Source organism: Neodiprion lecontei, chromosome 1, assembly GCF_021901455.1.
Source record: "Neodiprion lecontei isolate iyNeoLeco1 chromosome 1, iyNeoLeco1.1, whole genome shotgun sequence".
NCBI classification, from domain to species: Eukaryota; Metazoa; Arthropoda; class Insecta; order Hymenoptera; family Diprionidae; genus Neodiprion; species Neodiprion lecontei.
Window position 1 is genome coordinate 9,452,079 of NC_060260.1, and position 27,133 is coordinate 9,479,211.

Below are 27,133 nucleotides of genomic sequence, written 5' to 3' on the forward strand. Positions count from 1 at the left end.
TTACTGGAATTTTCTATTCCACTTGCGTGCAAGAAAATTCTACGATTTATCGAGATTATTCGCATATCTAGAACTCGATATTGTGAGGCGGAAGCTTGGAAAGGGAGAGATTGAACAAAAATAAATTGATGTATAATTGCGGTATACAATCTTTGTATTATGTGTAACTTTGAATTTTCTGTATGCGACATGAACATACGATATTACGTGTCTTATCGAATATACAAATTTATGGTTAAAATACCAATTTTTTTTTTTTTTTTTGGGTTGAATATTTTGCGAATGAATCGAAAAAATGATTAACCACTCATGACAAATTATCACAATCCATATGGTACTACAGATCTAGTAATAAGTTAACGTGTACATACATTATAATAACTTAGGTGCTCTTTGAAGTGATCTGAGATTTAATTGCACATACATATACATATTGCACCTTCTAATAAACTCGTTATTGTACATTATAGATATTGCAGATTTTAAATCAATATATTATTAAGCACATAATGAAATTCAAAATTTTTAATAAATATAATAACATTCTACGATTAATTTAACAGATCACAATAACAAAATACCAACGCGTACATAGTGCATGTATATTACAGGTATATTTTAACATGAAAATTAAAATTTTATACAGGACGCACAATGTTATAGATTCTTATAAGAGATTCAAACATTCCTAGTAATTTATTTAGAAAGACTTTCATTTGATACTCATTTAAGTGCAGTATATCCTTTCTGTCTTTCACGCGATAATTTTTAATTTTTTCCATTTTTTTTTTACATATGTCTGATACACTTTTGTTGTTTAAATATATTTCAGACATTTATATAAATCATATCACGACATACTTTTCAATGTAGTCATTATCTGCTTGGATATAACGATGAGACGTTAATTGCGTGAATATATCGATGCTCAATCACAAATTATATTCCAAATCATATTGATATTTTCATTTATGATTGCATCCGCGTTAACGAAATACATTCATGTCTAATGTACTAAAAACTTACGATAAGACTAAACTATTATAGCAACGTCAGCGAAAATTTTTGCAGTAGTAATTCCGAATCAACACCCTTTCATATTACTTTGTGACTTCTTTATTTACTTCATTTCCAGATAGTTTAGAAATGATTAAAGAATTCTTTCGTTTTAATTTCATCTTGGAAGACTTGTTTAACTTCGCCTGTTCAACTTTAACGAAAGGTTTCCTCACCCTGCCAAATACGTTTTTAGTATTTTGCTTATTGCACAGAAAATATGCCCGTGACGACATTTTAGACACCGTCTTTTCCGAAGGCGCAGATTTCGACGATTCTCCAATCTCCGGTCGGGTTTTAACAATTTTTGATGATGTTATTTTTAATCGTTTTGAATTGTGTTTAACGACGCTAGATTCGTCGCTGGTCATTTCGTGGTTGTAATTACTCATAGATAACTTTCTAGCCGTTCGTTTGTGCTTTGCCGTTTTAGCTGGCCCTAAAGTCGATCGAATATTAGCCACGTTCGATGTTATACTTGGAATATAATCGGCAGACTTCAATAATTTTTTTCTTACAGCAATTGAGGATAATCTCATATTCAAAGATACATTTTTTTCCTCGAGTTTACTGCTGTCTTGATTTTTATGCATTCTGTGACCAGTGATTGGTCTCGTTCGTTTGCTGCTCATAATCCTCTTCACGTTTGTGTAAATAGAGGATGCTCGTCTTATCTTATTAGACTTTGCTGCCAGGTTTATATCACTTTTCAACGAATCGGTTCCATCCTCATCTGGCACGCAATTCTGCTTTACTTCGGGTGGTTCTATTGCCGATTGATCCGTACTAATGACGCCACTTGAACTCTGTTGAAAGAATAAAAGAAATAACGTTATGGGAATAAAAGCAGGGAAGATTCCATTTAAATAATTCTGGAAAGTCTATAGAATGGTTTGCAATCAATTTTTTCGTCTTACGTTTCTATTTTATAACTGATTAGTCTTTTTCAACAATTATGCTTACATAAACGAACAAACATCAGTACAGACTCAGCGGGTCATTGACTTGTATCAAGCTAAGAGAAAATCGTCTCATTGTCAGCGAATCATCACACTAAATAAATGTGTATGAAGCCATAAAAGAAAATGTATATTATTATGCCAATGATAACATCACTTGATATCTGATTTAAATGTTGTTTGATATGACAAAATTGAAACGTGTTAGTATTAAAATTCCTTCATAATAGCGAGATACAAATGAGTTTGTGGAGATCCCAGGATGACATAAGTAGGTGCAAAGAAAATGTAAAGCATAAAAATCTGTCCTAACAAAATTTTAATTTATTAACACATTTGTATATATATGTATATATGTCTTCACACATTATACATATGTATATTTGATATATTTTATAAAACAGTACATTGACATTGAAAATGATTACATCTGAAAGTGATTCAAAATTGTATTGTTGTATATGTCATAGAATTTGAAATTTGTCTATATTATCTATCAGCCTTTCAAACAGTGTTTGGTCTTCGAGTGTAATGTAAGAAAAATTTATTTTACATTTGAGTATTACGCAAATCTGTGAAAATAATCTGTGCGTCTGATTCTGAGATATGGTGTCGCTTGGAAAAGTAATTAACAAACAATCCATCGATTAAATTTTTTATAAAGAGTACGAATATAATTAAGTAGACACGTTCATTTTAATCACATTGTGTATATTTGAAAGTCGGAATCGGTAATTTATGGATAATATCAAAGATACTAATGCTCACAATCTGTCTAAAATGAGTTTTTAACTTTTAATGGGAATTAGAATCGACACACTTCGAAACCATTAATATTTCAATCAGGCCCCAGTGCAGATTATACGGCTTTTATCAAATGGAGCGGAATAAATTCCTACACTCAACGCTTAATGAGATTTGTAAATTGGTACAAATTCTCTGATCTCTATTTATTTTTAAATTGATTGGTACTCACTTACTAGTTACAATCTATGAGGATCAGATAAATTTTACGTCTATTTTAATATTCTGAAGATCTAGTTTTCTGTTATTGTCAATTCTCATTCAGAATGGGCGATTTCAACGAATGAATTGTCGTTTTCTAAATAAATCTTCCGTGACGTGGCTGCAGCACGCAGATAACATTATGAATAAATTCAAAGGCAAGATTTAATTTGAAATCCGTTTACATCAACTGGAAAACTTTTATCACAGATCATTACCGTTATGGATAAATTTATGATGCTATATTATTTGTATTTATTTAGTTTTGAACTAATCAGTCGCAGTAATTACCTGCTTCAGAAATAACTTGCCTAGTATTTCGATCTTTGTCTAAAATCTTTGGCCTAATTGAGTTTAACAATTAATAAATACAACACAAATTGTATTAATTACTACAACAAAAAAATGGGAAATGCTTCTTGTAGGAATGATATGTTAATTAACATTTTCGTCTTTACGTTAGTACCTATATTCGTCAACAATAATATAGGTAAAACACAACTTATAGTAATAAAATGAATATTGAATAAACATGAACGAACTTTACATTCGTAATTCAACATTAACAAAGTAATAGTTATCAACAATCCGAATAAACAGGGATCAATTGACTTTTTTTAACATTAGTTTTTAGCAGATAGGTACAAGTTGGAAAAAATGTTAGTATATGTAACCAATTTCATGAGGTATAGTCTGTTTTTATAAAGTGATACCGATATTTGGCAGAGATAGTGATATTCGGTTTCAAATACTAAAATTTTGACCCTTTGTATAAAGTTTTAATGCCTTTATGGCTTAAACAGTGCTGGAAATCAATCCCTGTTTGGAAATTGCAGTATGTAGAATTTATAAGCATTCAATGCTACATATTAAAAATTATTCAGAGCCTCTAAGAGGCACATTCCAAAATAAAGTAAGGATCTAAAGGTACAAAGTACCGCTAATAAAAGTGTCATTACAAAGAAAACGATGACAGTCAAAATATATCGATTTTCATTCACAGTTTTAACTTATGTACTGAAAGAGGAATAAACCTAACAAAAAAGGTAACAAATACAAAAATTGTTAAGTCGTAATGCATTGCCTTATCTCGGTGTTTATATATTCACTTTTGTCATCTGTATTTGAATTTACCTTATTCAATGGTCGGTTGAACGACGACGAAAGGTTGACATAAGTTAACTTTAGGTATGAACGAACACCCTTCAGTGAACGATATTGGCTATTCGGGAGACGACTATTGGGATTACTTGTCGTCAGATCTAGGATTGATGGTCCTAAGGCAGTTCCAACCTATGAGAGAGAAAAATAATAAGTTGCAGGGTCAAAGTAATGACTTGCAGGAATGAAAAATAGAACATACAAAGGCTTTGATCCAGTAAATGTAATTTTTTTAACGTCTGTTATTAAAATGAGCTATAAATCCTCCTCCACAATCTTCAAACTCATTGTCAGAAGTAATAATGTGAAATTTCAACTGACCATTTTCACTCCATTTTTTCAGGAAGCGTATTTACGTACCTCTTCAAAAACCGATGGTGAATATTTTGGTGGAACAAATATGGGGTTTAGATTTTTGCTAACCCCATCCCGAACCCTCGCTGGGATTGAATTTACCATTCGACCAGAGTTGTAGTTACACTCCAAGGTATAGCTTCGAACCAAACCTGTTAATTTATAAACGGCTACTCTTCCCGAACCTTCACGAGACATACCATCTCGTTTGTCACTGTATAACATGAAAGGTGTTATGTTTACAAATTGAATAATGTTACATTTTCACTTGATACATCCCTGCTTAAAAAATCCGACACAGACTGTCGGATCTCTGTCGGATACGATACAGATCCGCTACAAATTGTAGCGGATCTGTGTCGTTTTAAGCAGGGATGGCTACTTGAACCAACAGCTTTATAAACATAATATTTCCTTCATCATTCTAAGTGCATTTCAATCGTTGCTCTCGTCTACATTTCGGTAACAATATAATTGTACTTACATCAAGTACATATTTCTTTCGGCAAAATTGCAGGAAGTGAAATGAAAATTGGCGTTATTGATTGACATTAATTTTGGTAGCAGCATACACATGATGGTGTCTTCTGCATCGTCAAAATAATTTCCGTACATGAATACTCCTTTCTTCGAGGCATGTCCGTGCAAATCGATGTACAAAAATAGTCCTGAGGTTTCCGGATCAGTAGGTATGCGTCCGATACCTACAGCTGTACATGCTTTCTTGGTAGATTCTTCCTCATGCATTTGCACCTTTGTCTCTGATTCTTGAACAGAACCTTCGCCATACCCTTTATAAAAAATAATGTCGTAGAGTTTGTAATGAGTTTAAATACAAATTAAATTCAGCATAGGTAATATCTGAATATAATTATTTTATTCTGCAGTAAAAACTAACCACACAATGTCTGAATCGGCATTCCTTCCATCAATTTACACACTTTTTCGGAATCTGGTTCACCTTTGCCTTTTTCATCCAATGTCATCAATGTTACCTAAGAAGTATTATCTGCATCAACGATAGTTAGATTTACATATTCACCATAGAAAGATGGATGTTCAGCATCAAATTGTAAAAGAATTGCGACATAATGATGATAACTACCTGTTGAAGCAATCGGTTTGTTGTATCTCGAATAACATTTGTTACAGAGCCAGCAAGTCCAATCACATTAACGCCGTGTTGACCAACTTCTAAATTAATATTTACCGATTGTTTTTCAGCATTCAATTCGTCTTCTGGTAATTCATAATTGTAATGATGGTACCTAAGCGCATTGAAAAATTAACTTTTTATAATTTTAGATTGAACGGGATTTTTAGAAAGCTCAATTGTTTTCGCATTTTTTTTTGTACACGTTCAATTTCTTACTTAATTATTGCCCTGGCAGCGTATATGGTAGGATGATCATTGAAGGATGGATTAAGATATACTCTATTCAAATTTACACCCCTGGTATCCATGCGATAATGACCGTTAGCAACTCCGTCAGGATTGAGCATAGGGATCATTTTGAAGACGTATAAACGGCGCAAATTAATAGCTATGGGGTCATCTCGATTGAGAAGTAAATTTAAAAATCCATTGAAAACAAAAGTTGAAGGAGTTTCCCCAGGATGAACTCTGGCGCTTATAAGAATGACCTGATTACAGATTTTTTAAAAATTATTAGCGTCTTAGGAAATTGGTAGAAGCTTTGGAAGCAAGAAATAAACTGCACCTTCTTTCCCCTGAACTTGAACGGTCTCTCTTCTTCCTTTATTGGAAATAATCGATTCAGCCTAGCCTCTCTCTCGGTTGATATGTTATGATGTGAACTAATCGTAATCAAGTCGAGTCTCCGTCCCTCCAAAGACATGATAGCACATTCTCTCTGATAATAGATGTCATCTGCGACTGTGGGATTTTTTTTTGTCATCTTAGCGTCTATTTTCTTTAAAAAATTTTGCAAGTCTGTATAAGAGAATGGATAAGTGAATGCGATGTATATAATAGCCTTGATATTTTCCGCCGCACGAAACACAAATGAAAGAATGAATTCGTTGCCCTTTTGGTCCATCTGCAAGATGGAAAAAAATTATTTCTAAATTGATGCAATATCAAATTTTGTTGCCAATGACAATAATTGTGATGTTCAAAAATTTCAAATTTTTTTCAATCAAGTATCATTACACGGAACGATGGCTTGTCCCGGATTCGTTCCCACTGGGGATGTCCAGGTACAGTTTTGTAGACGGGGCACATTCCTTGGCTGAACATTTTCACTTGCTTATTAAGGTTCATTACATTTATTTTAATGAGAACTCCCGGCGTCGGGGATTGAACACCAAAATAAAACCATGTCCTATTGGTATTTTGATAGTCTGTACCATGGCAATCGTGTTTTGTCCATACATTGAACTCGTAATCTGGTACCTCATCGGAACTTGAGCTCTTGCATGTTTTCCCATCATTTTCAACACCTCCTACAATGGAATCAAGGATTGACCTTATGTTTTGCAGATTCTTTATTTCATTTCATACGTACAGAGGAATTGAGCTATTACCATTGTTAGGAGGATCTGCTGCAGCCTTGACCTGCTCTACTTTGGCCAAATTAGCGGAGTCAAAGGTATTGTAGAATAAAAAGTTACCACACTTTATTTCCTCTGTTGTAGTTGCCATTATTTTTTATTTATTACATGATTTCCTGTAATAAGAAAGAGGATTTTTGTAGAAAAATTTTTTTTAAACAATACTGCAAGGAAATGGAATTTTAAATAAGCATTTTAAAAATTTCAAACAATGTTTTACGTAAAATGTATATTTGAAACCAAATTATTTTGGAAGACCAAAATGTTTGGGTATTAATCACTTTTATTATTGACTGTAAATTCTTGAATAATTAGCGATTTATACTGTGAAAACTACTTGGATTTCAAACATAATTTAAAAGTCTTCAATGATTTCTATCAGTAAAATTGTGTTTTTCTAACTGATTTTTTAAACTATTTCGTGTGTAGCAAGAAGCTGAGGTATAAAATCCCCAAACGATAATTTATGGAGATATCTAATAATTATTATACTAGCAGTTTGGAATCATATATTATGCGACGTTGCTTAGTTGCTATGGAAATGACAAATAATGAAAGTTTGAAGTAGTAAAAATGTCGTAACATTATAATTTTAGAGCAGCATTTCAGAGTAAAAATAGAATTCTATTGATGTAGATAAAATCAAGGGAGACTAAAATTAAATGTCACCTACTTTGGAGCATAACTAAAAGCGTGTTAATATACCTATATGGGAATGGCAAGTTGTATTAGATATAATTATCATACAACATGAATAGTATTTTATTATTAATCGATCGGTAGAAGACAATTTTTTGGAAATTCATCGTGGGTATAGCGACAGCTGACAGATCATATGATCTTTATTTACATTCGCGTTCCGCATGATCGTCGTACTACGAAATGAAGAAGAAATGAATCACAATTGAGGGGAAATAAATAAATTATCTCTAGAGCACAGACCTTTCTATAGACGAGAACAATGCCTTTGTTTGACACCGAGGAGATGAGAGAGGATACAGTAGTTCATTTTTTGAGGGCGGGGTGTCATAATCTTGAGATATACTCAGAATCACAATGCCTTGTTTGTAAACTTTACGATTATTTTCCTACCCACAAATGCAGGCGAGTCCATTTTCGGTCAAGATCCATTTCCCCCTCTCTCTCTCTTCTTCGGCCACGCTAATCATTCCCAAATGAGTGAGTTTTTTTTTTTTTAATTAGATCTCGGGGTTTGGAATACGAATAATCGCACCATCTGTCAACGGGACGACTAACCTGCAAGAGCCTACGTCACGATCGGTATTTTTTATGTCTCTCCCTTGAGCACGTGCGGATTGACGTATGGTAGACCAGATTTTTTTACAATTCTATTAACAATCCTAAATCATGACGAGTACAAGCGCCGAGGAGGACGTTAAAGTGTTTCAATCGCTCGGATTGAGCGAACAGAAGGCCAAGGAGACCCTGAAGAATGTGCAAGTGTCGAAACATTTGAAATCCGCCATTGCCGAAGTGAGACATAACCTCAAATTTCGCATGTATTTGCCGGCTTAAGTTTTCAACAGATTGCAATAAATTGTTGACACTCCTGATTATTAGCCAGAATTGCAAAGCTCTTTCCGATTTCCCGTTTTTCACCGCGAAGTACGTTATTTTTTTGAAACAATTCTTTACTCGTCATTATTCATCTCGTCATCAGATGCATTTTGTAATTAATGTATGGGCGAGTGCGGTCTTGTATCAATTGCTATATGCAGTTGTTGCTTCTTTTCTTCCACATGTGTGAGTAGGAAAGTATGAAAATTGTGTGTCCTAGATGTTTGATACACAACTGTATCAATTCAGATGTTCGCAGAGAAATCAAATAACTATTTCTCCAAATTTGAGAAAATTTATTATGTTGCTAATTACATATGAAATTATTTTACCAGAAATCATATAAATAAACTCGCATAATTGTCAATGATTCATTTATTCCACACCACAATTATTATACTAAAAAACTAATTAAACATAATTCTCTGCAGGCTAATAAGTATGGTGTTATTAACCCGGATGTTGGTACATTACTGTACCATCTAGCATCTAAAATAAAGCTCCAGATTTCGCACAACATAGCTCTTCTCTCAAAGTTAGTCGCAGAACGAAAGCTTGATACAACTCAACGGATAGACGCTGCATTGGAGTATTTATTACAAAATATCGAAGGCACTGTAAGTGTGGAAAAATTGGAAAAGCACTGCGGCGTCGGGGTTGTTGTAACTCCAGAAGAAATTGAACGTGAAGTTGAGATATTGATAAAGAAACACAAAGATGAAATTTTGGAAAAAAGGTGATACATAATTTTGACAGCAAAGAAAAGCAAATCATTTGGAATTCTTTGAATTTAAACACTTCCCATATTTTTGCCACATTTATTCGTGTCCTAGATACCGATTCAATTCTGGTCCTCTTATGCAAGAGGTACGTAAAATTCTCCAATGGGCGGACGGAAAGGCTGTGAAAAGTGAAATTGAAATCCAGCTACTCGTTCTCCTTGGACCTAAATCGGAAACTGATCTAGCCCCAGTGTCTAAACAAAAGCAAGTCAAAGCAAAGCCAGCTGTAAAGAAAAGTGATAAGATGGATGGTAAGAATGTATTGCAATGGTTTGAATTTTCTTTTTCAACTCTGTAAAATGAGTATAAAAATGCGTTGAATATCTGACTGAAATTAGCTTGTATGTTCACTACGATGCATCTGAAGAAAAAACAGAGAAAATTGAAGAAGAGAAATCATCTGAGGCCCGAACAATAAGCGAGTTGATGAAAACTAAAGTTCATTTTCATAAACCTGGGGAAAATTATAAGACTGAGGGATATGTTATTACCCCTAATACTCATAATCTTTTGAAAGAACATTTGAAAGTTACCGGAGGTAAAGTCAGGACAAGATTTCCACCAGAACCTAACGGGATTCTTCATATCGGTCATGCAAAAGCCATAAACATCAACTTTGGGTAGGAATTGTATTTGATTATCTATTCATTTATTGTCAAATTCTTGGCTTGTATCATCTTGATGATAGTATCCTTTCAATTTAATCTATAGCTATGCAGAAGCCCACGATGGAGTCTGTTATCTACGTTATGATGATACGAATCCTGAAAAAGAAGAAGAGAAATTTTTCATCGCCATTCGGGAAATGGTAGAATGGCTTGGATACAAACCGGCAAAGATCACTTATTCATCTGATAATTTTCAGCAGTTATACGAATGGGCTATAAAACTTATAGAAAAAGGTCTTGCATACGTCTGTCATCAAAAAAGTGAAGAAATGAAAGGATTCAACCCACCACCTAGTCCGTGGCGCGAAAGACCGATCTCCGAAAGTTTACAATTATTTCAGGTATGTTTATGTTACTGGAAAACAATGACCATAAATCTGAATCCAGCTTCTGTATGATTAACGAAAAACCTTTCAGGATATGAAAAATGGGAAATTGGAAGAGGGTGAGGCTACATTGAGAATGAAATTGACTTTGGAAGAAGGTAAACAAGACCCGGTTGCCTACAGAATAAAATATTTTCCGCATCACAGAACCGGCGATCAGTGGTGTATTTATCCTACGTACGATTACACACACTGCCTGTGTGATAGCTTGGAGAATATCACTCATTCTCTTTGTACAAAAGAATTTCAATCAAGGAGGTCCTCGTACTATTGGCTATGTAACGCACTGGATATCTATTGCCCGGTACAATGGGAATATGGAAGATTGAATGTTGGATATACAGTGGTCTCAAAGAGAAAAATTGCTAAACTAATTGACGAAGGATTTGTGAACGATTGGGATGATCCAAGGTAGAGTTTTTTTTTCTAAAGTACATCAAGGATTTCCAAAGTGAGGTATTAGGAAATCCTCAACTTCAGATGTAATGTAATAATTTAAACCTATAATTACGTATGTTGTAGATTATTTACTTTAACAGCCTTACGGCGGCGAGGCTTTCCTGCGGAAGCTATAAATAACTTTTGCGCTCAAATGGGAGTAACCGGTGCTCAAGTGGTCGTTGATCCAGCTGCTCTGGAAGCAGCGGTTAGAGATGTCCTCAATATCACCGCACCTCGAATGATGGCTGTTTTAAATCCCGTCAGAGTGACGATTAGTAACTATTCTGATGAAGGCCCACGTACAATAAATGTCCCAGATTTTCCTAGTGAGCCAGAAAAGGGTCGTCATGACATCATTTTTGATGATACCGTTTACATAGAGGAATCTGATTTTAAAGAGGTAGATGAAAATTGAAGATTTGTTCACACGAAAATGATTGATATGTCATTTCTTTGTTCTCTCAATCCTATTGTTTTTTCAGAATGCTGAAAAAGGGTTTAGGCGGTTGACTCCGAATCAATCTGTTGGATTGAAACACGCTGGTGTTGTTATTACCTTGCAATCTGTGGAAAAAGATGCCTCTGGTAATATTACCAATTTGATTGTCAAGCAACAGGCTGTATCAGATACAAATAAACCCAAGGCATTTATACACTGGGTAGCTAAACCATCATTAGCATCTGTCAGATTATACGAGCCTTTGTAAGTTTTCATTTTTGCACGTAATTTCATTTAAATATTTACTGTGAAGATTTGACATTTTTTTTCTACTCGTATTTTTTGCAGATTCAGACATAAAAATCCTGAAGATCAAAACGAAGTTCCCAACGGATATTTGAGTGATATCAATTCACAGAGCAAAAAAGAAGTCGTTGGGTATGTTGATGCAGGAATATTGGACAACGCGAAGCCTTTTACTCAATATCAGTTCGAAAGAATTGGTTTTTTCTCTGTTGATCCTGACACTAAACCTGGAAAGGTCAGTAATGATGCATTTAGAAACACTATTGACTTTTTATTGGAATTCAGATTTGACAGTCAACTAATTCTATTCGTATAGATTGCCGCTTGAGTTTAGATTCATTGCTAAGATAGATATTAGAATAGCTTAAAATTATTTGATTGATTTTCGAATTTTTATCTTAACATTTCAGCTTGTGTTCAACAGAACGGTCACTTTGAAAGAGGATTCTGCAAAGGTTTAAAAAGAATTAGTTTTTTTCTATTAATATGTAATATAATTGTAGAAAAACAGTTATAAGACAATAACAGCAGTAGCACATGATTTGCCTTCAGTAAATATATTACATTTGAAACTTAGAGCGTTTATGTCGGTTCAAATACGCGTGAAAAATATTCCTAGGTGATGATCCAACGTCACTGTGAAAAAATCGGAATTAGAGTATCGCATTTTAGAATTTACAACATTGATATGTTTTACAAATATATTTTTCACCTTCCTGTATACCACAGAAGAAATTAATAGAATACTGTTTGTTTTTTTTTTTTCTCAATTTCACTTTATTAAGGTGGGAGTCATATATATTTTTGTAATTATAATAAACATTATGCGTACATGATTACATTTTCTATGCATCGTTGCTGACGGTAGTGGTATTTTCTATTTGCTTTAGATTTCTCTATAATCTCAATTGGTTGTTGATACTTTGTGGATAAAAGAAATTTTGGAGATTACTCTTAGCTCAAATTAGATTAATAGCCATTTGAGACAAGCTATGATCAATTCATCATGCAGGACTCATAGGTTGGGACCATGTATTTAATGTTGATGAATGCGTCTTCCCCACCATATCTCTCTAGTATTTCCAGTGTCTCTTGTATCACGTCCGCAGCGTTATCTCCTCTTTGTTGGGAGTAGTCGATACCTTCGCCCAGATTGACTAAAATGCGATGAATCATTGTTATGACTGCAGGATGATATTTTAAATAAAGATAACAGTTTACCCATTGAGTCATTAATCGGTACCTAAGAATTGCTATTCGTACCATTTTTGTCTTTGAGTAAGTTGGGGACTGGTAATATTTGTCTAAAGTAAGGAACGAGGGCCTCTCCAACACAATCGGCAGACCGCACGAGATGTTGTAGCATCTTCATTGTTGTACAGATTATTTCTGGGACTTTCGTATTCAATGCAGCTGCATGTAATATTTAAATAATTAGGTCAATAAATATGACTCGAAATTATTGTAGTGTGAGAAACCGAGTTAAAAAAAGGGATTAAGCCCTTTCCTACTCTTGATTCTTATTGCTTGAAAAAAATTTTTTAGCAATATATTTGTTTTTGATCTCACTTTTTATGGGTATGATAAGTTGCGGAACCACTGGTAATATTTTTGGTCCACCGTGAGCGAGCAAATCAGCAATTCCTTGAGTTACTAAAAACTTGTAAGGGTTTTCGGTTTCGGTCATTCCATCAAAAAACATTGGCAGGTAGTGATGAAAATCCAGCTTATCGATGTCGACTTTCCATCCAATTTTTGGTCCATTTCCTTCATTTTCCAAAGAAATTGGGAGCACACCGCTTGTGTAGTATTTTCTAAACGCTGATGGCTTCGGTCGACACGGCTTATACAAACCACAGTGCGGTGGTTTAGCAACTATTGTATTTTCCTGTAAAAAGTGACTCATTCAAGAGACAACTTGTCACACATTTATTCCAAATCACTTTCCATCTTGAAATTAATCAATAAAGTGGAATTACGCATTATAGAAATAGTATTGTACCTGTAACGCTTGTATTGTAAATGCAGGTACAACTCTTGGTTTTCTGTTCTTATATTTTGGAATGTCTTTCCGAATTTCTGTCCAAAATTCTTTTTCGTTTACCATTACGTATTTCTTTTCATAAACAAACTTGACAATTTTAGATGCACGGTGCAAACTAATACAAAACTGTATCGAAAAGGATGAGCCAAGGCCTGATAAGCTAAGTCTCAAATAACTTGAAGCATAGTTTTAATTTATACTTCAGTATTGAATGAACATGACAGGATCCCGCATAAGAGAAATTACTAGAGCTACTTGTAGTTAAAGCAGTATGTGAACATAGATTGAGATCAGTCTTTAGATCAAACAAACTATTGCTTCCTAGCAACCAGCAATACATATACTGAGTAGTTTTGTTATTACGCTGTGTACCTGTCAGTGCTGTGATTAGTCAAATGTATACGTAGATCCAATTTTTCACTCTGCACAATTTAGTCCCCTCTATTACTGTGAAATGTTATTGACTGAACAGCAAATGATACAGAATTCTTTCCAAAGTATTCAGGATTGGATATTGAAAAATGTCTTATAAAAAAATTATATTTATTTTTCATATAATAAATACATTTACAAATAAGTTTGAGATTAGAGTAGCTAGGACGTGGTAGGTTTCGTTATCTTCTTGTGATATTGCGGGTCATCAAATATCAGCTGCCTCCTTTCAGGTTTACTATCCTCAGCTGTATTTTATTTATAAGGAAAATAATATCACAGTATTGGTTGCATCATGCATTCCAGAAAGTGAATTCCAATGCTACGCGAATTTGAAATATTTCGAAAAAACTTCTTTTTTTTTTAATACAAATCTTGCTGCAAATTCTAAAGTTGATTTTTGATCACTTAATGTGGATTTCACTGTTCTGAAGTATCGTAGAGAGATACAAATGAAATACATATATGAACTGATAGTCAAAAAAGGATATTTGTGAAGTAACTTGAAGATTCCTGTGCCAACAGGGACTGGAATACCAACGATAATTGACTCGGATACGCCAGAGATGGTATCCTTCTGTCCGTAGTAAGCTGCGTCAAATAGATGGTCTGCTGTTTTCTCAAACTGTTATGGAATTAATGAATCGATTATATTTCACAGTGCATTTTAGTTTGAATTATTACTGTAGTATTTCCATAGGTATACTACATTAATTATCTTTTGATTAATACTTACAGAGGCTAAGTTGAGCACAGACTCTTTCATTTTAGAAAGACCATGACGGGTGATGCCAAGAACTTCCCCTCTGCTAGTCATTAAATCAGCTACTAACATAGGATGACGCCTGTCTATGCTCATACCATGATTCTCCATTACTAATTTGATCTCCGTCATGATCGTTGCTCGAGCAGCCTCAATTCCCAATGTTTTGAATACCTGAGGATTCGTATTTTAGTAAACCGAAACAGGTTCATCAATGCGAAACGTACAATCCAGAATCACTTTTTACCTCCATCGTATTATTAGATGTAGTTTTTTTCCCCAAGACCCCAGGCGTGGCCATGACCTCGCGCATATTATCACCTTCAACGAACAATCTGTATCTAGTCTTTCCGGTGGAGTCGTCATTGTGAATTACTGCTCTGGCAACAGACGGCAGACCCTGTGAATTGAAAGGGTATGAGAATAGGTGTTGCGTTGGTTTGCCACAGTAAAATTGAGATGTACCTATTATACGGGAAGAATTCACCTTTATGACAACGTTTGGAACAGTTTCTTTGAGTTGCATGAGAGCATAGTTTATGTTAAGTTTCTGCTTGTTAGGATTCACTGTAATAATTGAATCCCCTCTTACATTGACGAGTTTTGGATTTAGACGAAGTTTCGATGTGCAAATTCTGCAATGAATAATAAAATGAAATTGTAGCTTTAAAATGAATTCTAGTTATATTCAATTAGAAATTGACTTACGAGTAACGAATAGAATTTGCATCAACTTCCAATTTCAGAAGTTTTATCCTGTCGACATCTAACTTAATTAAAAGAAAACAGTCATCTGGCAGATATACTTCTTCGATGTATTCCGTAACTTCACCTAATGTTGTTTTTTCTATTCTACCTTTAACTCGTCTTGCAAATTCTGGATCTGTATCATTTTCCTATAAATATAATGGATATTTTTTATGGTCCATTAAGTCTTAATTGATGGTACATGAAAAATTACGACACACGTCAATTTTATTGTAACTTACCAAAGCGGCGGTAATGATAGGTGTACTGATATTACTATTAGCATTAATGATTTCTTTTATACGAGGAACACCCTGTGTAATATTCATGGAGGCGACACCAGCAAAGTGGAAAGTTTTTAATGTCATTTGAGTGCCTGGTTCACCAATACTTTGTGCAGCAAGAGCTCCAACCGCTGTGCCTGGTTCAATCTTTGCTCTCATGTATTTTTCCTTGCACGTATGCATAAATTCCACCAATTGAGATACCGTGAGACGTTCCAATTGTTGAACAGCTGAGGATTTTGACGTAGCATTGTGTCGCAGCCTATTTATCTTGTGCGCGACGGACTTCAGGAATGTTCTATTGTGTGGGAAAGAAAATGATGTTTAGTAATTTACTAGAAAATACCCTGGACGCAACTCAAGCAACTGAAGATTTTTCAATTATTAGACATACTCTAGTTCTTGCTTAAACTCGTCGCTCAGGCATGAGTAGTCCTCAGATTTCAACAGCTCAGTTGTAGCACTAATTACACTTGTTCCATCCAAAGGTTGCTCATCTCTGTAGGGAGACTTTGCTCGTGTGTGATCCAAGACTCTTTTATAATCGACTGGACAGTCCTTTCCTAGTAAATTATAAATCTGACAGTCGAGATCCAAGTCATGCGATATTTACACCATTATACAGAGCACAGAAACAGATAATACGACATAAATACCCTCCATGTACGTTGGATCTAAACCATCTCCGCCATACAAAATTTGCACAATATCTCCGACAGAATTTCTGACCGTCATATCATAGTGGAGGCAAAGATCCTCCAAACTTTTGACCAATCTTCTTTGCATATATCCTGTCTCTGCAGTTTTTACAGCTGTGTCTACGAGACCTTCTCTGCCTCCCATTGTGTGGAAAAAGAATTCAGTTGGAGTAAGACCAGAATAGAATGAGTTTTCTACAAAGCCTTTGGCTGCGGGAACTTTGGAATGACGCCCAAAGTGCGGCAGAGCACGATCCTCAAACCCGTTTGGTACACGTTTCCCACTGATAGCTTGTTGTCCGACGCAAGCTGAAGATACGTGTAATTACTATCAGAACTGTAGCCGTAAGAAGAAAAAGCTCAGGTTGAAGGAAAGGATTATACATAGAAGACTTACCAATCATTTGTGAAATGTTAATAAAGCTGCCCTTGCTACCAGAGAGAGCCATGACCAACGGACTGTTACTTGGATGCAGTTCCTTCAAACAGGCTTTTCCTGCGTGATCACGAATAACAGATAATTCTTTCAAAATCATTGCCTCCAGACTTTCTTCTTCAGAACAACCTGGCTGACAAATCAACCTTCCAGATTCCATTTGAGTTATGTATTCAGTACACTTCGAATACCTGTGAAGAATAAGGATAATATTTTTCCAGACCTTTTCCATTAAATATGCAAGAGAAACGACAAATCACGAGTTTACTATGAAATACAATGATGTTTGTGGTTTGAACTCTAAAATACTGGAATTGATATTAACCCAGCAGTAAGAAGATCGTGTTTAGCTTTGAGCAGGCCTTGTCCAGGTGTGACGTCGCTGATTCCAATTGAAAAACCTCTGTTCATAAGATAGTAGCTTGCAACTCGAGCTAAACGCCACATAGCTGTCGTTGAAGCGTCTTCTCCCCAGTCTCTCAATAAAACGTAAAAAATATTTTGCTTAGATCCGGAACCTAGCGTAGACTTGTCCATAGATCCAGCGAGGAGTTCAGAATTACGGATTATTACAACTGTGGCAAAAAAAAAATTTATTGTAGAGATATGAGTAAAAAAATTTTCATTACTACGTGCAACTTTCAGTATAATACTCACACGAATCATTAATGCACAGCTCTTCGTTACTAGTGTATGCTCTGCCCTTGGTTTTCAAGTTGGCTCTAATTGGACATTTTTTATTCGGCTTTAGTATCAAACTAAAAATCTGTTTACCCGTCCACAGTTCTACTGGTTTCATAATAGCTGGTTCTGGCAGATCAATGTTCATTGATGCATCATCTCCCGCCAGAAGACAACTCGCCAATTGACAAGCTTGCGATTTATTGAGGAATGTATCCTTTTGCGTTAAAAGATATCCACCAGTTATAAAATCCTGAGTAGCAGCAATCAGCAGCTCGCCATTTCGCGGTGTTACTAAATTTGATTTGTTCTGTAAAGGTACCAAGATGAAGAATATTTTCAAAGCTTGGTAATAAAAATAATCAAGTCCTAAATCGCGAATAAATTTCTGAACAAGTCCCAAGGAAATCAAATAAATACATGTAATCTAGTACATGGATAGGATTACAAAAAATATTACTATGAGCTATTACCTGTTGATTTTTTTACTGGAATTCGTAAGAAACTTGTATCTTACCCCCATTAATACTAGTGCCTCGGCTCTAGCTTCCTCAGTTTGTGGTAAATGTAGGTTCATTTCATCACCATCAAAGTCGGCATTGTAAGGCGTGCAGACACATTCGTTAAATCTGAAGGTTCGGTGTTCTAATACTTTGGCTTTATGAGCCATTATACTGAGCTTATGTAGTGAAGGTTGTCGATTGAATAAGACAACATCGTCGTCTCGGAGATGTCTCTCAACGATGTCTCCATACTTTGAAAAATCAAATGAAGATTACATGTTGAGAATAAAATTTCGATTTAAGCTAGATGTTATTTTGTTATTGAATTGCTTAGAGTTTCTTTTCCTCTTTAATGAATCTCACCTTTAGTTCCTGGGAAATCTTCAATCTATTTCCATAGCGCAAAAATTTTTTAAATTCTGTACTTCTTTGTTGTACAAAATTAGCTCCTGGGTGAACGTCAGGACCATTTTGCACCAATTTACGCATTAATTCTATGTTAGAAGCATTCACCCTTTCTGGATATGTCAAGATTTTTGCAACATAAATCGGTACTCCTACCTAAAAACAAATAATAGTGAAATTCGACCACCAGCTTGATTTCAATTATAAAACCAAAATGAAATATCTACCTGTTCAATGCGTAAATTGGGATCTGGCGAAATCACAGTTCTGCTCGAAAAATCAACACGTTTCCCAGATAAGTTGCCGCGAAATCTGCCTTGTTTTCCTTTGAGGCGCTGAACTAAACCTCGACCAGACTTTTTTGGCTATTAAAACAATGATGATGAAGAATTTCTGATTCACATAATTTTAGAATAGATGAAATAGCACAAGTTATCTAACCTGCATGTTTAGTGGGATACCGGACATTTCGCTATTGACATAAAGAGCGCAATGCAACTGCAAAAATTCCCAATCTTCGTTATACATCTGCACCTTGGCTCCGCTTTGTCTATGTTTTTGAATAACGTCATTAATGAAGACAATTTCTGACAGTTTCATTGTTAAATTATCCTCATTTGTGCCTGCCTTTACGTCGGAGACAACGCTCGGCCTAATGCAAATTGGAGGCACGGGAATTCTTGTTAAAATTAAATCTTTTGGTAGCGAACAGTCAGGATTCATTAGCAGAAGAGGCACATCTGATACTGGTATACGCTCCAGGATACCTTGAACCTAACGAATGATACATGATAAGTTCTGGCTGAATGGCGTAAGATTTGTAAAAAATGTTTGTTTCATTGACAGATATATAATTGGTAGTGAGTTATTATTTTCAGTAAAGACCTCAATGGGGTTCAAGACATGAAGCAGTCCACTTTGAAGAATCCCTTCTAGTTCTCTGTTCTCTTCCAATACATTGTTATATTCGGCCAGTCTTCGTTTCACCGCCATATCAACTGTTTTTTTGTTCTTATATTTCTCATGAACAATTTTTAACAACCCTGCTTTTTTAATTGTTCCATTTAAATCCCCACAATTTGGACACGTAGAATTTTTCTTTGCCTTTTCCAGTATTTGTTTTCTCAGTGCTTTACGAGTCAAGTATCCTATATTTGGATTCAATACACGCACCATGTAACTTTTTTTCTCTGTCTCTTTCAGCATCACGTGTGAACATTTCTAAACAAGAAGTGTAAAATTAGAAATTGAATTTTTCTTCATTTATATGCACTAATTAACTTCACCTTGCATATTGTTTGAAGGATGTTTATCACAGATCTAAAATATCCCACATGAAATACTGGCAGTTCCAAATCAATGTATCCAAAGTGCCCGATACATTCGTTCAATGTTTTACCACATGTGGTACAGCTGTCCTGATTGGAGCATGTTCCCTTCATAGTTGGAAATTAAATAAATTTGATCAGTACGATTAGAGAGAAAATTAGAGTAGTGAGCATATTTCAAGTTGTAAAAATATTGAGCATAGCTCTTTGAGTAAACAGGATGGTGATTTTTTTTTGCAGAGCACGCAACATGATAGTAATTTTAACAATTTATACAATTATAATGAAAAAATTAGACAGTCATTTATTTCAGTTTGGGCAGACTTATCTCAGTTAAAGACTGAGGTCTTTAATCTGAAAGTCATCAATTTAAATACCATTTTTCTATCGAGAACACCATAAGGCACTGGCGAACGATGGCTGTCCTGACTGTAGAGATTTTTGGAGACAACATGGATATGGGCTTGCCGCTCCATGTTATGACGGTTGTCAATCCCAAACGTGACATGGGAACTGTAGAGAAAAGTTGAATGTTTGATAGTTCAAAAACGAGTGTTTATTAAAAGAATAAACTGTAAAAAAACGAATACACGTAATCCTAATTCAACAGGGAATTGAAAATGTGGCAACAGATCAAAAAAACAATCAATCAATCATAGTTCTTACGAATTCAATCATTATGATTCAATAGTTGGGGAAATTGCGTTAAAAAATTATTCAACGTTCACATTTGTCCGTTGTATTCGAGGTTAGGTACATGACATGATATCATAAGCATATTATCATCAGAATAGTGAATTTTTTCGTCAGACTTGTCTCATAGAAAGTTTAGGCATTTGCTAGAGTTTGCCAAAATCTCATCTAAAAAAGCTACTTGTCGAACTTACATTTTGCGGGCCACCGCAGTTTCCCTGTACAATTCCTTAACCATTTTTTAAGGTTATGTTTAACCGCTGCTGACACTGAGCACATGTGTTTAAACTTCAAAGCAACTTGAACGTTGCGTCCACTGGTTGCGCCCAGTTGCGTTGTTGTGTCACCGCAGTGATATGCGTATCGTTTTGCTAGCGTGTTCTTGCGTTTGAAAAATCGAGATAAAACTCGTGGTATCTGCAAGACTTGCCTCGAAACGTTTAGAACAGCGAAGAATAAAGCTGACAACAACAGATAATATTCACATTTGTCTATCGAATCTATTACAGTTTGTCAATTTATATACCGGTTGATAAGAAAGGTTAGGAAATTCAGCTACCGCCAACGTAAGTAATACGTTCTAACTATTAATTTCATATTTTTATTCCTCTATGATAAATTTCCTCCATACTTTTAGATTTGGCATTTCTGTTCGTGCTAGAATAGGTCATTGTTAAGTTTACATTTTTTGTACTTACCCTTTCACCTACATGTTGTTATAAGTTAAGACCTGGGGCTGCCTACCTCTTTTCAAGAATAGGTTTCTGCCTTTTCGTTTTTATAGGCTCACTCGCAAACTTATTATTGCTATATTTGTAATGTGCGCAGCATAAATTAAAGTGTTTGTAAGTTCTGAATGGGCTGCTCCAAGATTGTTAAGCGTTAATTGAACTCTCCGAATGCTTGGAGCAGAAGCATCTAAAAAGCAACAAAGTTTTATTCAAATATATAAGATTTTATCTTTGTTAGTCACAGTTCATTACACAATCCTTACCTTGCAGTTTTATGAAGATGGTGATGGAGGAAGAGCAGTCCCACATGGAGTTGGTATCTGAATCTGTTCCAGTGCCGCAAGTAATAATATCGAACGAGCACGGAGACAATGAAATTGCCACACCAAAAAAGAAACCTCGATTGAGGAAGAAGGCATTGCATGCTGCTATAAGAAAGCAAATGGAATTTTACTTTGGAGATGCAAATTTAAGCAAAGATAGATTTCTAGGGAATCTCATAAAGCAGGATCCTTGTAAGAATTTTTCTTTTTCACCATATTACTACGTTGGTGCATTGGTTATTTCATCATTAGAATCTTCATTTTTAGTCCAAACTCGTATCCCTTTATCAAATTGCATTAATTTTTCTGATTTCATTTCCAAACCAAAATTTTACTCAGTTTACTCAGATTGAATTATTGGTATTAAAAAACGACAATCACCCACTTTTATAGCTGCAGATCTGTGTGAAAACGATTGAATTTTTTCTTTATTGGCAGACGTTGATCTACAAATTTTTTTACGGTTCAATAAGATTCGTGCCTTGACCACAGACATAAATCAAATAGTGAAAGCTTTACAAAAATCTGAAATGCTGTCTGTGTCTGAAGATGGCTCAAAGGTTTGCAGAATTACACCTATTCGCCGTAAAGATAACGTAGATGAATGCTCAATCTATGTTCAGAGATTACCTTTGAATGCTGATCATGAATGGTTGAGCAATGTATTCAGTCAATATGGCAAAGTTGCTTACGTATCCATTCCACGGTATAAGAGTAACAAAAGGATCAAGGGCTTCGCTTTCATTGAATTTGATGAGCCAAGCAGCGCTGCGAAATGCATTGAAGTAGGTATCATGTGAAAGTTTAATGAACTGATAAGATTAAACTTGCTAATCTAAATTTTGGAAACTCTGAATGTATTATTGTTTTTCGGAAATAAATATTCATTCACAAACGTAATAAATAGTAATCTGGATATTTTCAGGCATTTCGTGAAAAAAGTTGCGTATTGCCATCCCAAACGTCTCCGGACACGTTGTTGAGCGTTACAACATTTCATGAAGAAGAAATGATGGAAAAAGAGAATGACAAGGAGTTTAGTGAAGGAAACTTGGATCCCACAGAAAATCATGAAGACCAAAATGAGGAGATTGTTGAGACTATGCAAGTAGACTATAAATGTGAAGAAACTGAGCAAGGAAAGAAGCGGGCGCACAAAAGTTCAGAGGTATCTCATTCTAATGAAGAAGATAAAGAAGTTGACTCTGAGTCAAAAGCCGAAAAAAAGCATAAGAAATCAAAGCAAAAAAATACCGAAGCTGAGATGAACGAAAGTCAGACTATAAGTGTTTTTAAATCTGGTGAGAAAGATGTCGATGATAGAAAAGATTACACAGAAGGTGAACAAAAACCAAAGAAACGGAAGACTTCTGACATTTTCAAGGAAGATACATGTGAATTCTCAAGTGGAAGCGCTGACAAGCAAATTGAACAAAGTGTAGATTTTGAGAAGGACAGAAAATCGAAAAAACGTAAGCAAAGAAACATGTCAACAATGAAATATAACGAAGATTTTAACTGTGTCGAAAAGGAAAAGGAAGAAGCGGTTGAAAAAGAGGAGCAAAATGAACTTTCCAATGACGACGATGTTTTTGATGAAGGTGATCAGAAGAAGAAAAGAAGACGCAAAAGACATAACAGAGCTGAAAAAGTAGATACTGCGGATATAGGCATGCAGATAATGGCCAAGAAAGATTGGAAAGTATTGAGAAATAAATACTTAGAACTGCAAAGAAAAAAGATGAAATCATTGAAAACACATTTAAAACGAGCTCGATGGAATCAGTGGAGTAATTACGAGAAGTTTAGAGAGGGTGACAAGTTGAAAGCTACAAAAGATGAGAGTGCAGATCAGCAGAAAGCTGACCAATCAACTCAAAGATTCGTTTTCACCCCTGGCGTGATAGTGAAAGTTGAGATGGACGAACCTTGCACGGATCCAAAAAATTTCAAGGTTTTAATGAAATTAAAATTACTGTTCTACATTCATAGCGTTTTTCATATACCTATAGATATTTATTTGGTTTGCTATGTCTATATTATAGATGGAGTTGAAACGAAACCCGAACATAAAATACATCGATGTAGCTGAGGGTGCCTCTGAAGCATTTCTGAGGTTCGATACTAATGAAGCTGCAAATGCGCTGGTATTGCAGTCAAACGAGGAGAGATCTATGAGTATTTTGCAAGGTAATTACTTTTTTTCATTATTGAATAACAAGAATTAACTACTGCCATTTTTGAGACCTTACGATTTTTTTTTTTGTATGAGGCTAAATAAGTCAAGTATTACGTAAGGGCTGAAATGTACGTTCACATTTTTCTTAACAGACAAAGAGGAAACTGATTATTGGGATAAGATGTCTAAGGATCGGGAAGAGAAGTTGGGTAAAAAAATAAGGGTGAAGCAAAGAGGACGGGATAAATTACTGAAGAAGGCTGAGAAAGAGTTGGGGAAACACATCAAATTTGATGAGGTGTAAAATCATTTTAATTCTTCACCTCAAAATCTCTCTTAAAGGACGAATAAAATTTATGAAAAAAATTGCCGGCGTATAATTTTTTTCGTGAATTTATTTAACATCTGAGTTGTCGTTTACAGTATTAGATATTTTTCTCCTATTTAATAATTATAGATAGAATAGAAAATAGCTTTAAAAAAATAAAGTTTCAAATCCAGCTTCTCCACAATCTTTGCAATTGATAATGCTTATTCATTACTATCATTTGATATAAAAAAACGTTTTGATCCAAGACATCTTGGTCAAATGTTCAAAATATTAGAAACTTTCTTTTTACCTACTATACACTGAGTGATTAAAAGCTGTAGGACATACGTGTTTTGAGCATGAGATAAAAATGGATTACATGGGATTTGTTTTCTGTATGCACTTAATCGGTGAATTATCATTATTACTAGAACGTAATAACTAGCACATCATGTATGCTTCCATCTGACGTAAGAGGATCTAGTTATATGAAATTATGTTAGATATTTTTTATCCATCACCGATCAATATTGCAGAATTTTTTGGAAATGAAAATCTTGATTAGTATAGTTTCAATTCATTATATTGAATCATTTCTTTATATGCAGTATCGTATAAGAAAATATTTTAAACTACCATCGTCCTCTTCCGCCTCCGCCTCCACCACCTCTCCCACCGAATCCACCTCCTCGGCCTCTGAAACCTCCGCCACCACCACCTCGTCCGCCAAATCCACCTCTACCACCTCCTCCTCCAAATCCACCTCGACCACCTCCTCCGCCTCTGCCGCTTCCTCTACCTCCGCCAAAACCACTACCTCTGCCACCTCCACGTCCACCACCTCCACGACCTCCACGTTTCTGAATAGAACCAGGTGGTTTTGGTAAGAATCGTTGTAGTGGTAAAAGTTTTGCAGGATCTATGTAGAGCTGGATGCACAGAAAAGAAGAAAAGTTAATTTAGTTGACAAATATACACACAGCAGTAGAACTGATTTAATCAGCATTATCCGGGAAACGTGACTCGTATTGTAAAACATCTGGTATACATAACAAGAAGAAAGAAAAAAAAGAAACACTGACCTTTGTGTCTTTATCAAAGCTGGAAGCCTTTATGTTGTCGCTCAATTTAATGGACACATAGTAGTCTCTGATATTTCCAAAAATTTCGTCTATTTTGCCAACTTGTTGTTTACTCTCAGTATATATGGGAGCATTGAAATATGGCAAGTCTTCAATGTCTGCCTTAGCTACGAGGTCGTCTTGAACCGTCCACACGAAGTGACAAAGATTTGTTACCTGGTCAGGTGGACCTTGGTCAAAACCTCTGGCAAATTCAAATGGAATATACATTAGTTAACATTCGAATATGTTGTAAAAACGATAGGTTGTGAATTATACCCTCTGTTGTAGCCACCTCCGCCTCCACCTCCTCGGCCACCTCCGCCACCTCCACGGCCTCTAAAACCTCCGCCTCCCCTTCCTCCACGAAATCCACCACCACCTCCTCCGCCGCCGCCTCTACCAAATCCACCCCCTCGGCCCCGGAATGACATTCTGTTTATCTATTCGCCCTGCAAAAATAGTCAATTTTGTCAGTCAAGTTGTCTGAAATAAGCGCAAGTTTTGCAGTGGAAGTTGAGTTTCTTCTACAAATTTATGGAAAATATTTGTTTACACAACGTAACAGTCGATTAAACTGTTAACGCTAAACTTATTAATCGGAGATGGTTTAAATAGTGTATTGCAAGGAATTACGGTAAAAGATAATATCCAAAGAATTGAACTTGTCGATACATGCCTACGTGTGTTTACACCACGTGTTTAACCTATAATAAATTAAGTCTAACTTACGGAACGCAGTGAGAAGTAAATCGAGATGAATACACCTTAAGACTTGAGAGGGAAAAAATGTATGGTATTGAAAATATTCGGTTGTACAATTTAACTTAGTTTACTTGTTATCCAAGGTAATTATCGACAATTTAATTAAAAGAATCAGTTACCGTGTACGATGAAAGCGGCGACGGGACAGACATTCGATGATTTAGTCTGCCCGAGTCTGCCGGTCTACTGTAGTTCGATTACAAGGTCGCAAGGAAGCGCCACTGCATGACCAATCATTCAGAAACCGGAAGTGGAAATCAAAACAGATTTTTCGATATTTGGAAAACAACATACGATCGTGCGTGGGTGTGTGTTTTGCGACGTTGTGTTGACTGTCTTGATTGAAAATATGTAAATTCTTAGTTAACGTGACTGTTCAATTAATATCCACGTGTCAAAGTAAAATATATATTCATAAATTTCATAGATTTCGGGCAAATAAATGACTGCAGAGTTTCGGTGCGACTAGCGCAAGATTCTGAAAGCGAAGGTTGAACAATCATTCTCGCTGTGCAACGTATGTATATCTGCTTATTAGTTTCGTGTGAAAGAAGATTTGTCTGAAACGTCGAACTAACAATGTTTGTTTGTTAATAGTACCTAGGTAAATATATTCGACGACAAGTAATAGCTTGTAAATTGACGGTAGTTATTGCTTCCAAAGTGAATTAAATGTGCAAAACAGCCGAGTGTGTATCAGTTATACATATTATGTTCGTAATGTGATCGAGGTGCTTGCAGTAATCGTTTCAATCACGAGTGCCATTGGATAGGTGTGTCAGCTACCAGGAATCGGTCTAGATTTTAATTTTCATTGGTTACAATTACCTGAACTCGAATGTAAGAAAAAAAAATTTACTCACTGCTCGTATTTTAGGATTGAATAATGATGAGTTGCGTGCCTGATTTGATTGGTGTTTTTCGGTCATGTTCGTTGGGAACAACATGTTTTGGAAAAGTTCGATCACTTGCTAGCATTTA

At 35.3% G+C, this 27,133-nt stretch overlaps 6 protein-coding genes across 10 annotated transcripts; 2 read left to right on the forward strand and 4 right to left on the reverse strand.

The window, feature by feature from the left end:
• Positions 1–225: 225 nt before the first annotated feature.
• On the reverse strand, positions 226–8,318 carry LOC107227644 (cytosolic carboxypeptidase-like protein 5). The gene is made up of 11 exons (XM_015668860.2): positions 8,052–8,318; positions 7,083–7,225; positions 6,709–7,001; positions 6,257–6,595; positions 5,908–6,179; positions 5,641–5,803; positions 5,434–5,530; positions 5,020–5,326; positions 4,542–4,749; positions 4,155–4,313; positions 226–1,862 (listed from the first exon to the last, which is right to left on the reverse strand). Exons 2-11 carry the CDS (start codon positions 7,198–7,200, stop codon positions 1,101–1,103), a joined length of 2,718 nt encoding a protein of 905 aa, XP_015524346.1. The 5' UTR covers positions 7,201–7,225; positions 8,052–8,318; the 3' UTR covers positions 226–1,100.
• A 29-nt stretch (positions 8,319–8,347) lies between these two features.
• On the forward strand, positions 8,348–12,211 carry LOC107227645 (probable glutamine--tRNA ligase). Of its 2 annotated transcripts, none has more exons than XM_015668861.2 (10): positions 8,348–8,603; positions 9,119–9,423; positions 9,521–9,720; positions 9,837–10,089; positions 10,181–10,478; positions 10,555–10,934; positions 11,046–11,364; positions 11,447–11,667; positions 11,752–11,944; positions 12,120–12,211. In XM_015668861.2, the coding sequence occupies exons 1-10, from the start codon at positions 8,478–8,480 to the stop codon at positions 12,168–12,170; spliced, it is 2,346 nt and encodes a 781-aa protein (XP_015524347.1). In that variant the 5' UTR covers positions 8,348–8,477; the 3' UTR covers positions 12,171–12,211. The 2 variants fall into 2 exon arrangements, with proteins under 2 accessions (XP_015524347.1, XP_046592496.1); XM_046736540.1 differs by lacking the exon at positions 8,348–8,603 and adding an exon at positions 8,771–8,873.
• Positions 12,212–12,483: 272 nt separating this feature from the next.
• LOC107227638 (parkin coregulated gene protein homolog) lies at positions 12,484–14,033 on the reverse strand. The gene is made up of 4 exons (XM_015668843.2): positions 13,712–14,033; positions 13,279–13,597; positions 12,973–13,122; positions 12,484–12,866 (listed from the first exon to the last, which is right to left on the reverse strand). Exons 1-4 carry the CDS (start codon positions 13,814–13,816, stop codon positions 12,706–12,708), a joined length of 735 nt encoding a protein of 244 aa, XP_015524329.1. The 5' UTR covers positions 13,817–14,033; the 3' UTR covers positions 12,484–12,705.
• Positions 14,034–14,279: 246 nt separating this feature from the next.
• Positions 14,280–21,069, reverse strand: LOC107227629 (DNA-directed RNA polymerase III subunit RPC1). 2 transcript variants are annotated; one of them, XM_015668829.2, is made up of 20 exons: positions 20,918–21,062; positions 20,408–20,543; positions 19,989–20,138; positions 19,588–19,923; positions 19,144–19,476; positions 18,930–19,067; positions 18,661–18,858; positions 18,312–18,548; positions 17,771–18,104; positions 17,439–17,688; positions 17,075–17,304; positions 16,636–16,986; positions 16,374–16,542; positions 15,938–16,277; positions 15,657–15,844; positions 15,436–15,583; positions 15,196–15,348; positions 14,922–15,122; positions 14,677–14,810; positions 14,280–14,435 (listed from the first exon to the last, which is right to left on the reverse strand). In XM_015668829.2, the coding sequence occupies exons 1-20, from the start codon at positions 20,959–20,961 to the stop codon at positions 14,348–14,350; spliced, it is 4,158 nt and encodes a 1,385-aa protein (XP_015524315.1). In that variant the 5' UTR covers positions 20,962–21,062; the 3' UTR covers positions 14,280–14,347. The 2 variants fall into 2 exon arrangements, with proteins under 2 accessions (XP_015524315.1, XP_046592469.1); XM_046736513.1 differs by lacking the exons at positions 14,280–14,435; positions 14,677–14,810; positions 14,922–15,122 and having other exon boundaries at positions 15,227–15,348; positions 15,414–15,583; positions 20,918–21,069.
• Positions 21,070–21,071: 2 nt separating this feature from the next.
• LOC107227634 (la-related protein 7) lies at positions 21,072–24,623 on the forward strand. 2 transcript variants are annotated; one of them, XM_046736560.1, is made up of 6 exons: positions 21,072–21,264; positions 21,725–21,969; positions 22,216–22,562; positions 22,703–23,731; positions 23,823–23,967; positions 24,109–24,623. In XM_046736560.1, the coding sequence occupies exons 2-6, from the start codon at positions 21,729–21,731 to the stop codon at positions 24,258–24,260; spliced, it is 1,914 nt and encodes a 637-aa protein (XP_046592516.1). In that variant the 5' UTR covers positions 21,072–21,264; positions 21,725–21,728; the 3' UTR covers positions 24,261–24,623. The 2 variants fall into 2 exon arrangements, with proteins under 2 accessions (XP_046592516.1, XP_015524323.1); XM_015668837.2 differs by having other exon boundaries at positions 21,073–21,289.
• On the reverse strand, positions 24,334–26,407 carry LOC107227636 (H/ACA ribonucleoprotein complex subunit 1). Of its 2 annotated transcripts, XM_015668840.2 has the most exons (5): positions 26,272–26,351; positions 26,120–26,161; positions 25,667–25,839; positions 25,349–25,592; positions 24,334–25,195 (listed from the first exon to the last, which is right to left on the reverse strand). In XM_015668840.2, the coding sequence occupies exons 3-5, from the start codon at positions 25,819–25,821 to the stop codon at positions 24,899–24,901; spliced, it is 696 nt and encodes a 231-aa protein (XP_015524326.1). In that variant the 5' UTR covers positions 25,822–25,839; positions 26,120–26,161; positions 26,272–26,351; the 3' UTR covers positions 24,334–24,898. The 2 variants fall into 2 exon arrangements, with proteins under 2 accessions (XP_015524326.1, XP_015524327.1); XM_015668841.2 differs by lacking the exon at positions 26,120–26,161 and having other exon boundaries at positions 26,272–26,407.
• Between the last annotated feature and the right edge of the window lie 726 nt (positions 26,408–27,133).